A 13,082-nucleotide genomic window follows, 5' to 3' on the forward strand; every position below is an offset into this window, starting at 1 on the left:
TTTGGGACCGGGGTGAGCTACTCGGGGCTGCCCAGGCAGCTGGTGCAACGTTAAACTCCTCATGTTTACGGATTAGACGATGGAGACTCAGAGACAGTGCTGGTTCTTCGAAAGTGTCAAAGCAGCCTTGCGTTTCAAAGACTTTGGGTGAGGCCATGTATCCCAGATGAAGCAGATGAAAAAATGACAAATTCTTCCTCATTCCACCCAACACAAATGCTAAACACAACTGAATATTTCTGAATAGAGAATCAAAATAAAATAAGGTTTTATAAAGCAAAATGAATCAGAATATGAAATTGTTGGTTCATCACGCAGGGCATCTGTATCTCATTGAGTAGGCAAAAGGCTGGTTCCTCAGTGGGTGACACCAACTGTTAAACATGGAAAAATAGACTTGATGGCATGGGGCTCTTTAAAGTGGATGTAAACCCACTCTCATCCTTTCTAAACTACTGCCATAGTGCTGATCTATAAGGATATAGATGCCTCCTGCATGTATCCTTACCTGAGATATGTAAATAACCTGTCACTCACAGTGTCATGAATATGCATCAAGTCTGTCCACTTACCTGATCTCCATGTGTTGTTTAGAGGCAGATCCTGTTCTGGTTTCCCTTTTTATCACTTCCTCTTCCTGTATGGCTCCACCCTAGTCCATCCCAGGAAGCCTATATTAACCTTTGCTCTACAGGTCTGCAGTGCTGTTCAACAGTGTTCCTATGCTTACTTCCTGTCTGCAGTGTATTGCTAGTTCCTGGTTGCAGAGTGCTACGATCATCTTCCGTGTACCGTTTTGGCTTGTCCCCGACTTCCCTGTCTGCCTGTGCCCCTGACTATTTGCATGTTCCACGGTTATCCTTGTCTGCCTGTTGCCCTGACCTCGGCCTGTCCATCACCACTGTTTGCTGGCTGCTTCCCCCTTCTCCCTGCGGAGTGTGACCTGAGGAATCCCGGGAACGCGACCTGGACCCAGTTGCGGCCAAGACCATCCCTACCACCAAGGGCTCTGGTGAATACAAAACTGGGTCTTAGACTCCGCGCCCTGGGTGATCTTGGGTCACGCTTCCTCCCTGCCAGCAGTAGTCGGCTATAGGGTTCACTTCCCTGCGGTGCATCCCTGACCCCTACAGGGTGCACTTGTCACCTGGCCACAGGTGACCTGACAGTTTGAACAGCCATGAATCCGGCCGACATGCCGCTTCCCGCAGATGATCCATTACAGTGCATTGTTCGCAGACTCGAGACGCATGAAGCTAATCAGGATCAGGTGATGCGTTTCCTTCAGGATCTGGCTTCCCGCTTTGATCAGCTTCAGACCTCGCTGGGAACCCCGAATCCGCAACCCCAAGTACAACCAGCAGCTGCACCTGTTGCACCAGTCGCAGAGTCGCATTCACTGAAGTTATCACCTCCAATCCGTTTTTCTGGAGACTCCAAAGCCTGCAGGGGATTCCTTAGCCAATGCACTATTCATTTTGAGCTCCTGCCCCAGTACTTCTTGTCTGACCGGGCCAAGATAGCCTATATCATTTCTCTCCTCTCCGGGGAAGCCTTAGCCTGGGCTGCCCCTCTGTGGGAATTGAATGATCCAGTGGTTTCTAGCCTGCCTGTTTTCTTGAAACTTTTTCGGAATATCTTTGAAGAACCGGCTCGTGTCTCTTCAGCAGCCAGCGCCCTTTTACGTCTCCGCCAAGAATCCCGTTCAGTGGGACAATATTCTCTTCAGTTCCGTATCCACTCAGCTGAACTGAGTTGGAACAATGAGGCCTTAGTCGCAACCTTTTTGCATGGCCTATCTGATAGAGTGAAGGATGAACTAGCAGGAAGAACCATCCCCACTGATCTGGACGGAGTGATCTCCTTGTGTAATCAGATCGATATCCGCTTTCAGGAAAGGACCCTAGAAAAGCGACGCCAACATCCCTTGGCCCTTAGTCAGCCTGAGCTCCCCTCTCTTCGACCCGTGGAGCATCCCTTGCCAACTGAGGAACCCATGCAGCTGGGTCGGACCAGACTATCCCCTGAGGAACGTGCCAGGCGCAGAACTCTAGGCCTGTGTCTATACTGTGGGGGCAAAAGTCATTTTCGTGACACTTGCCCTCTTCGCCCCGAGAAACGCTCGGGTTCAATACATCTGGAAGGTGGAGTATTGGATCCAGAAATATCTCCTTCACCTTCTCGTCTTTTTCTTCCTGTGTCCCTTCATTTTGGTGCTTCTTCTCATTTGGTCTCGGCATATCTGGATTCCGGAGCCGCTGGCAATTTCATAGACTGGGAAATCGCATCGTCCATGAGACTTGCCCTTTTGCCCCTCACCACACCATTGGTGGTCTCGGCGATTGATGGCTCTGTTCTCCCGGGGGGTCCTATTCGCTTCCAGACAGTCCCTGTTAAGATGTCAGTAGGCACACTTCACCAGGAGTGGATATCCTTCCTTGTTCTACCTAAAACCTCAGCTCCTATCGTTTTGGGTCTTCCTTGGTTAAGACTCCATTCTCCTCACATTGACTGGACTGCCGGACAGATCCTGGCTTGGGGTCCTTCCTGTTCCACGTCTTGCCTACCCAAGGTTGCCCCAAAAGAGAAACTTCCTGTTGCCACCATTCCAGAATCTTTTGCTCGTCCTACCACATGTAGTGGTGTCCGGAATGTGCCCTGCAATAGTCAGGCTGATGCACTTTCTAGCCAATGTAGCACTCTGGATGAGGAGCCCGTCTGTGAACCTGAGCCGATCATTCACTCCAGTTTACCGTTGACTGTCCCTAAAACGCATAGCCAGGCTAACTTGTCTGCGAGTTCTGCAGTCACTACGCCTTGTGATGCGATTCGGGTAATCACTACACCTGACTATGCTATTCGATCGGCCTCTGCATCAGCTATGCCAGGTCAGCCCATGCCCAGTGAGCCTCCTACCTTTTCTTGTTCAGGTCCTCCTGCAACCTGTCTAAGGGGCTCAATCCATCCTTTGGATAGATTGCCTCATTCGGCCAAATGGGGTTTCCTACCTTGTTTTCAGGGCTCTCTGCATTCTGCTGGTTTCCCTACTATCCAGCTTGACTCCTGTGCCCTGTCACCTTCTAACCAACCTGACTTCAGGGTTCCTCTGACCTCTGCCCAGTCTGATAGTCCTGTGCTTAATCCCCAGTTCATCTTTAAGGGTCTGCTTGATCCTCCTCGGATTCCTGTTGACCCTCTCATGCCCTTACTTATTCCTAAAAGGCCTTTGGTCCTCAATAAATCCTCTCCTCCTGTCCCTACTTCGGTTCTGGTCAATGAGGATACTCAAGTTCTGGATTCTCGTCTCCGCAGAGGCGTTCTTCAGTACCTTGTGCTTTGGAGAGGATTTGGTCCTGAGGAGGCGTCTTGGATTTCTGCATCTGAGACCTTTGCGCCCCATTTGTCGAGGAGGTTTCTTCTGGGATTCCCCTTTAGCCCTGGCTCCAGGCTGGGGAGGGGGAGGGGCCTTAAGAGGGAGGGTACTGTCATGAATATGCATCAAGTCTGTCCACTTACCTGATCTCCATGTGTTGTTTAGAGGCAGATCCTGTTCTGGTTTCCCTTTTTATCACTTCCTCTTCCTGTATGGCTCCACCCTAGTCCATCCCAGGAAGCCTATATTAACCTTTGCTCTACAGGTCTGCAGTGCTGTTCAACAGTGTTCCTATGCTTACTTCCTGTCTGCAGTGTATTGCTAGTTCCTGGTTGCAGAGTGCTACGATCATCTTCCGTGTACCGTTTTGGCTTGTCCCCGACTTCCCTGTCTGCCTGTGCCCCTGACTATTTGCATGTTCCACGGTTATCCTTGTCTGCCTGTTGCCCTGACCTCGGCCTGTCCATCACCACTGTTTGCTGGCTGCTTCCCCCTTCTCCCTGCGGAGTGTGACCTGAGGAATCCCGGGAACGCGACCTGGACCCAGTTGCGGCCAAGACCATCCCTACCACCAAGGGCTCTGGTGAATACAAAACTGGGTCTTAGACTCCGCGCCCTGGGTGATCTTGGGTCACGCTTCCTCCCTGCCAGCAGTAGTCGGCTATAGGGTTCACTTCCCTGCGGTGCATCCCTGACCCCTACAGGGTGCACTTGTCACCTGGCCACAGGTGACCTGACACACAGCAAGGGGGCGGAACAGACTATGGTCTTTCTCTGTAAGTCTGTTTTATTTCACTGAACAATAAAAGAGGATTGCTCAGAGCTGGATTAACTCTGTGTGGCAATACTGGGCACAGATGATAGGAAATCTTATACTCTACATTGTGACATCAAAAATAAATAAATACATTTTCGTGGTTTACATCCACTTTAAATCTAGGGTTGCCACCTTACATAAAATAACTTGCACCCCAAGCCAAAAGGTCAACTACAGAATTTTGCAGCTTAATATAATGCCTTTTGATCTGCGCCTAAATTCTTTAAGTTCATCCTACAGCAAGATAATAACCAAAACACACTTCTAGGGTAGATCAAACCCACCTTAGAAGAGAACAACAAGATGGCAACCCTATTGTGATAGTTTAGGATCTACTGTGCAGGAGGGTGACAGCAATGTATCCTACAAGTAGAAAACCTTTGTGGGAACTTCTGCGACAGTGTTAGAAAGAACTTGGCAAACAATATTTAATTTCCAATGTAAACATAATGGTAGAAGTCTGTTTGGGTGTTAAATCTGCAAAAGGTGGCCATTTGATGGAATCAAACATTTTTTTAATACATTTTGTTAAACAATCACCTGATTATTTTTTTTATTTACAGCTATTTATTTTTAATACATTTGAAGTAGGCACTTTTTTGGCTACTTAATGCAACAGTGGGAAACTTACTGTTTTTTTTCTTAGTCGAATGATATCAGAGACTGATCCTCCTCCACAATACTCCATCACAATCCACAGGTCAGTATTTTTAAAGTAGCTGCCATAATACTTCACAACATGAAGGCTGCAACAAGAAAGAAAGGAAAGAAGATATTTCATGTGCCGGTGATACTATCACATCTCAATAAACGGTAAAACTTACATAAGAGCTACAAAAACTCAAAGAGTGCGAATATAGATTAAAAGCCTTGTAATAATGATCAAAGTAGACAACAAAAATCTTTTTATACATTTGAGACGTTTTCTGTCAAACCAAAAAATACATAAACAAAAAAAAATATAGAAAACTTTGTCACCTACCAAGATACAAGGATGCTTTGATCCTCCTGTTCAACATTTGATCAATTGCCTAGCCTTTGAGATAATGGAGGGACACCATTTTCTCTAAGGTAAAGCAGTTTTATAAAACAGAGGTTCTAACTCTTCCCCAAACAATTAAGGCCCCTTTCAGACGTCCGCTCCGCCTGTCCGTTATTACAAGTCCGTTAACGGACTTGTAATACATCCCTATGGGATCGCGTCCGTTAGCGGATGGAGCATCCGCTAACGTCCGCGTCCGTCGGACGGAAGAAACCCCTATTTTTCTTCCGTCCGGCGGAACGGAACTGATGCAGACGGACAGGGTCCATCTGCATCCGGTTCCCCATAGGGCAGAGCGGAGCTCAGACAGGGCGGTCTATGCACTGTGTGCGGGGACCGCCCTATCCACCGACAGCTCAGCGGGGATCCCCGCTGAGCCGAGGGAGACACACGGAGCGGACCCAGAAACGGTCCGCTCCGTGTGAAAGAGCCCTTAAAGTCAAAGAAAAATGTGTTGCCTTGAGTTAAGCTTTAAATTTTGGCCGTGGTCCTACGGTCTTTTGTAGCAGGTGCGCCATTTATCGCTAAAAATGTATCTTTTTCTTGTTTTCTATATCATCTCTTACCTCACAAGTTAAGTGTGCAGATCCATGTTTCTTGAAGTAAAATAATGCACCTACAGAAATTATTCCATTGATAGACTACAAAATTTGGACACATTTTTGGCAAGTTCAACCATAATTTTTTTTTTATATCCTTCAGGTGATGAGCAAACAATGTGGCCCAATAGTGGGAAAAATGAATATGATTCAGGAATGATTTACTAGAGCAGGGGTGTCAAACTCAATTTCATTGTGGGCCGCATCAGCATTATGATTGCCCTCAAAAGGGCCGGTTGTATCTGTAAGATTAGATGGCCAGCACATCCCCTCCCCTTACATTAGATGTCAAGAGCAACTCCACCATCAGATGTTGAGTCCCCCACCCTCTGTTACATCACAGTGCACCCCCTTTCTTTATGCTGCTGCTGGGAAGAAGCTGGATGCATTGCTTGAAAGCACAAAGTAAGGGTCTGCAGGAGAGGTGCGAGGGCCACATGAAATGGCCTGGAGGGCCGGATTCGGCCCGCGGGCCTTGTGTTTGACACCTGTGCACTAGAGGGATCAGTAGCAGGATGAAGGAGGTCTTGATTCCTCTATATAGATCTTTAGTTATCGCTAGAGGATTAAGAAGCAGGAGGAAGGAGGTCCCGATTGCACATATATATATCACAGGTGTCAAACACAAGGCCCACAGGCCGAATCCGGCCCTCCAGGCAATTTCATGTGGCCCTCGCACCTCTCCTGCAGCTGCAGGAGAGCTCCACCCCTCCTCTGGTCCTCCTACAGACCCTTAATTTCTGCTTTCAAGCAATGCATCCAACTTATTCCCAGCAGCTGCATAAGGAAAGGGGGTGCACTATGATGTAAGAGACAGTAGGGGACTCAACTTCTGATGGTGGGGTTGCTCTTGACATCTAATGTAAGGGGAGGGGATGCGCTGGACATCTAATCTTACAGTTACAACTGGCCCTTTTGAGGACAATCATAATGCTGATGCGGCCCACGATGAAATGGAGTTCGACACCCCTGCTCTATATAGAGCTTTTTTATCACTAGAAGGTTACCAGTAAGAAGGAAGGAAGTCCTGATGGATTACCACCAGGAGGAAGGAGGTCCTGATACCTCATATATATATATCTCTTTAGTTATCCCTAGAAGGGCAGCAGCAGGTAGGAGGCCCTGATTCTCCAAGATAGATCTTTAGTTATCCTTAGATGGAGCACCAGCAGGAGGAAGGAGGTTCCGATTATTCTGCATAGATATTTAGTCATCACTAGAGGGATCAGAAGCAGGAGGAAGGAGGTCCCGATTCCTCTATAAAGATCTTTACTGATCATTAGAAAGTCACCAGCAGGAGGAAGGAGGTCCCGATTCTCCAATATAGATCTTTAGTTATCACTAGATGGGGCCCCAGCAGGAGGAAGGAAGACCTGATTCTCCAATATACAGTAGATCTTTAGTTATCACTGGATGTAGCACCAGCAGGAGGAAGGAGGTCCCGATTCCTCTACATAGATATTTAGTTATCATTAGAGGGGTCACCAGCAGTAGAAATGAGGGCCAGATTTGCCTATATAGATCTTTAGTGAGACCACATTTAGAATACAGTGTCCAGTTCTGGAGACCTCTCTTCCAAAAAGATATTGATAGGATAAAAGGATTGCAGATAGGGTTGTCCCGATACCACTTTTTTGAGACAGAGTACAAGTACCAATACTTTTTTTAATGTCATGTGACAGTGGCAGTATTTTTTTTTTTACTATTTTTTTTACAGTGATTTTTTATTTATTTATTTTTTTAGGGGGGGGGGGAATTGTCAGTGTGCGTTTCTTTTTTTTCTTTTTTAATATTTATTGCAATTTTTTATTTTAATTTTAATCAGCCCTGTTGGGGGTCTTTGGTGAGATTTCAGGGGTCTTAACAGACCTCTGGCATCTCCCCTTTAAGACAGAGAAAGGGACTAGGGAAACAGATTCCCCAGTCCCTTTCTCAGCAGCTTCAGCTGAAATGAATGGAGGGGAAGCTCCTCCATTCATAAACTGAAGCATCGTAAACACAGGAGGTTACGATACTCAGTTATATGAATGGACAGAGTCGGTAATCACCGACTCTGTTCATTCGAAAAAAGAAGGAGCCGGGCTTAGCGGCTCCTACCTCTGCTCTCCCCCCTGACAGATTGAGGGGGGAGAGCGGCACGGACGGGGACGGGGGGGGGGGGATGGATGGAGAGAGAACTGCACGGACAGAGAGAGATCTGCACGGACGGACGGACGGACGGACGGGGGAAGAGAACTGCACGGACGGGGGGGGGGGGGGGGAGAGAGAACGGGACGGACGGACGGGGGAAGGGGAGGTGAGAGAACGGCACGGACGGACGGGGGAAGGGGAGGAGAGAGAACGGCACGGACGGACGGGGGGAGGTGAGAGAGCAGCACGGACAGGGGAAGTCAACAGCAGGGGGGGACACAACACTGACCATGGGGGAGAGAAGATTTGCAACTCCCCTGCCTGCCCGCTCAGGTATCGAGTGAAGCATCGGGAGCATTTCCCCGAGTACAAGTACTCGGGGAAATGCTCGGTATCGGTCCCGATACCGATACTAGTATCGGTATCGGGACATCCCTAATTGCAGAGACAGGCAACAAAAATGTTGAAGGGTCTGATAAAACATATCAGAAGAGACTTCATATGTACAGTCTGGAGAAAAGAAGACAATGGAGAGTAGGATCCAGGATGCTAGCCACTTGACGCCAAATCACGTATATGTACGTCATTTGACTTCAAGTGGTTATACCCGGATTTTGTCTGCAGCTACAGGCATCATCCTGGAAAAGTTTTTTTCAGGAGGCAACCAGATTTTATGTAAAAGCCATCCTAGCGGCTATCTAGCAGCTGAATGGCTTTTAGAGGTGGTGGGAGGGATTCCCCCCCCCCTTCCTCCTGCACAGCTCTGGGCTCAACCTTCCCACCAGCAAGCCCGGAATGAAGCAGGCGGTTCTCCCAGTTTACCACTGAGTTAGTAGAGGACCGGAAAGTCCCCGATGAGCTCTATGGTATAGCAGTCCAGAAGCGATGAGCATTTTCGTCACGTCCTGTTTCCCCAGATGTAAACAGTGCCATTTTTAAATATTGAAAGTAATAATAATTAGGAAACAGTGCTTGCAAGCAAAGGCCAACACACGCCTTGGTCCAGCAAGCATATGTAAATGGCTATCGCACCACACGTGAGGTATTGCAGTGAGCTTTAGTGAGCTTTAGATCGAGAGCATTAGTTCTAAAACTCCTCTAACTCTAAACTGGTAACCTGTTTTAAAGCATTGCCTATGGAGATTTTAAAATACTGTCGTTTGTTGCATTTCACGACTCTGCACAATTTTAAAGCATGGCACGTTAGGTATCTATTTACTCTGCGTAACACCATCTTTTATATCTTACATTGAGTATCATATTGTGTTTGTGTGCATTAAAAAAAAAAAAAAAAAATTACAAAATGCTGCGTAAATACCCTGTGACATAAAAAATTGCATTTTATTCTCTAGGGCCTCTGCTAAAATTTATTATATATATATATATATATATATATATATATATATATATATATATATATATATATATATATATATATATATATATATATATATTGTAATGTTTGGGGGACCAGCTTGATCGCAGGACACAGGCTTCTTAAATCAAAACGAAGGTTTATTAAACTTAAATGGCTTAGCAGCAGCAAAAACAAAAGAAATAACAGTCTCACCGACTTGTACAGCTCAGAACTGCTATCGCAGGTAAACAGTCCTTTCAGGTAAGTCCTTCAGTAGCAGGTTTTTAGGCAGGACGCTGCCAAGTCCTTTCACAGCTTTTCATAGCTTCCACAGCTTTCCTTGTCCACCATTCACCATGCATTGGACTCTCCTACACTCCTTCATTCTCACCTGCACTTCCTGTCTGCTTTAAACTACTTCCTTAGACAGGTGCATTAACCCTTTCCGTTCCCTTAAAGGCACCACAGTCCAAACAGAGGGGAAATATAACGTCCTTCCAGGACCCAGCCATGGCGTCCTGTACAAATATATATATATATATATATATATATATATATATATTTTTTTTTAGGTTCCAAGAATTTTTTTCTAGCAAAAAATACTAAGTAAAAAAAAGCCTGGTCTTCAAGTGGCTAGTCCATCCTTAAGCGGTATGGGCAGTGGGTGTTTATCTGCTATCTTGATATCCACAATGGAGGCTTCATGTTATTTCTTATAATGCAAGAACACAAAGCTAAGGATTCAGTAAAAAAAAAAGAAGTACACACGTTTTCAAACCTCAGCGATTAGGAATCACCCCCAATTGCTTAAAGCATCTTTATCAAAGTATGAGTCAGCTGTCACGGTCCAGCCTGCAGTTTTCTGTTTGTGAGGTTCTTATCTCTTTGCTGCAGTGGTTCTGCTAGATGTGTGATTACATTCACATGTGCTTCTGTGTTCACCTATGGGCATGGGTGTCGCCTGCTCTACTGTGGATTCTCTTCTCCCTTTCATCACTTCCCGAGCAGCACTCATCGTCAGCATACGTGTCTGGCTCTTCAGTGTTTTCGGGACCACTGCCTATACACAAAGCTGGAGAAATGCCTCTTCAAGCCCAGGTCTCTTTCCTTGTTAACATAGTAACAGACAAAGGACTGTTTATGGACCCAGTAAAACTTCAGGCCATCTCTAACTGGCCTGAGCCCCCTGGTCTGAAAGCAACGCAGAGCTTCTTGGGATTCACCAATTTCATTCCTGTTTTTTCCACCTTGGTGGCACCAGTCACTTCTCTCACCTGAAAGGTTGTTGATGCCAGAACCTGGCCTCCTGAAGCAGACAAGGCTTCCCACATACTTAAAATGGCCTCTCTCATCATCTATTCTCATGCGTCTTAACATTCACCAGCCCTTCTTCTTGGAGGTACAGTAAATGCTTGATCCATGGGTGTGGGAGCTGTTCTTCTCCAAGTGCCTAACAACAAGCTCCGGCCCTGTGCCCTCTTCTCCAAGAAGTTTTCAGATGCCAAAAGAAATGACACCATAGGTGATCGGTAATGTCTGGCTATTAATCTGGCGCTGCGGGAATCTCCACACCATATCCTGATGTTTACCGATCACAAGAGGCTCATGTACTTGCAATCTGCCCAACACTTGAATCCCAGACAGGCGCTATGGGCTCTCTTTTTTGCCATGTTTAAAGGAAGAGTACAGCCAAAGCTTGTTTGGCTGTACTTGTCCAGTGGATCACAGGAGTGCAGTTCATTCTGCATTCTTGTGAATGCCCACCGTCGGCTGACACAGTACAAGTCCAGACTCAGCAAGATCGTGACAATGAAGTGGGGATCTGCCTACATGACTGGTCTGGCACCCGGCTCAGCCTCTTGGAGAGCCGCTGAGAGCCTGAGCCGGGTGCTCCTGCCCCCTCCACAGCCCAGCTCTCCAATAAATGGGGGGCACCTAGGTAGGTAGATGGAAAAAAAAAAACATACTTCTCTTAACTTTGACAATACTCTTCGGGCCTGGTTCCAAAAATGGCCACAGTGATGCCCTGTACAGATCATTTGGCATTGCAAGCGTTGTTGAACCAAAACCTGCCCTGCGCTCCATGCTTCTCAAATGGGTACAGTACATGACTCCAAACTCTCTGGGCAGCCTGCTGTACAAAATATCTGTGCTTTTCTGCAGTGTCACTACTGGTGGCCCTCCCTGTGTAAGGATGTTAAAGATTATGTTTAGAAGGGAAATATTTTGTCTTCATGGTATGCCCTCACACATTGTCTCTGATAGAGAAGTTCAATTTACAGCTTGCTTCTGGATGGCTCTGACCACATCCTTTGGGATCAAGTTTGACTTCTCCTCAGCCTTTCACCTGCAGTCTAATGGGCAAACTGAAAGGGTCACCCAAAATGTTGAACTGCATCTTTGTGACTTCATTCCTACCCATCAAGATGATTGGGTAGACCTTCAAACCTGGGCTAAGTTTGCCCTCAATAACCATACTAATGCCAGCACTGGGGAGTCTACCTGTTTCACTGTGTATGATCATCATCCTGTGAATGGGAAAAAAGGCTGTATTGAATATGTATTTCATTACAAGCCATATTATTGAATGAATGACTTGTATAGCGCTACACATGCAAACTGAATCGCCTCTAGGCGCTTTTTGCAGCCAGTGTCTTCCTGGCTGGTGTGGTCATTTACCCCGTAGGATCGTGACATGCTTGGGACACACAGTCGTACACACATATTAAGGGCCAATTTGGACAGGATCCAATTAACCTACCAGCATGTCTTTGGAGTGTGGGAGGAAACCAGAGTACAAGCCAGATTATTGATCATGATGTTTTATACGGGTAAATTTTCTTTGGTCTGTGACCAACTGTGTGGTGTATTCCTTTGGGGTGAACCTGGTTGTGCCCCTTGTGGGTAGCCAGAGCTAGGGCCTACGACTCCCCCACTCTTTTGGACTTGCAGTGTCTCAAGGCGGCAAATTTACTTGGTTTCAAATGATGCGTTGAGGATATGAACCCATATCCATATGGTGCAGTATATAGCCCTGAAGAAGAATTATGCAAGCCTTCTGAAATGCGTTGGATACTATTCTGGTTGTACCATCGACAGATATTTGTATTTATTCAAAATTGTGCATGTGTCATGTACTCACTGTAACCGCATTAATATGTTCATGTTTTAATCTTGCATCAATCTTTTGTACTGTATATTGGCATAATACACTTTGTACTTTTAAGTCTATGCCCCCTTTAAGTCCCATTAGAGGGTTTTTCTGGAATTTTGATCATCCTGTGTACCATTTTCCCATTCCCGTCCCTCCTGTAATGCAGCTGCTGCAGAGAGTTAATGGTTCCTCAATTCCATCTTGGCAGATGTTTCCAAGAACTTATATGTGGCAGCTTCCAGGTACAAAGTAGCTGCAGATCGTCATCACCGCGTGAGTCCCAAATTTCTTCCTGGTGACCAAGGATGAGCTCCGGCGTGTTGGCAAAGCCCACATGCAGAGCCTGCTAGGAAGTCGGCACTGCGCTGCGCTAATCACACATAGTGAGACATTTCCCGATCTCTGCAGCCGCAAATCGGGACAATGTCTTACTGCCCCTGATTAGCGCAGCGCCGACTTCCTGGCGGGCTCTGCGAACATGCCGGAGCTCATCCTTAGGCCTCGAACACACGATAGGTTAACCAGAGGACAACGGTCTGACGGACCGTTTTCATCGGTCAAAACCGATCGTGTGTGGGCCCCATAGGTTATTTAACCATAGGTTAAAAAA

The 13,082-nt window shown here is 46.5% G+C and overlaps 1 protein-coding gene across 1 annotated transcript in view; it reads right to left on the bottom strand.

Moving 5' to 3' along the window:
* The window catches only part of LOC120919202 (serine/threonine-protein kinase 4-like), a 168,245-nt gene that overhangs the window by 90,771 nt on the left and 64,392 nt on the right, over positions 1-13,082 (bottom strand). Inside the window, exon 4 of the mRNA XM_040331245.1 lies at positions 4,822-4,936. Coding sequence (XP_040187179.1) covers positions 4,822-4,936 — 115 coding nt within the window. The remainder of the gene's footprint in view (positions 1-4,821; positions 4,937-13,082) is intronic.

This window comes from Rana temporaria, chromosome 12, assembly GCF_905171775.1.
Source record: "Rana temporaria chromosome 12, aRanTem1.1, whole genome shotgun sequence".
NCBI classification, from domain to species: domain Eukaryota; kingdom Metazoa; phylum Chordata; class Amphibia; order Anura; family Ranidae; genus Rana; species Rana temporaria.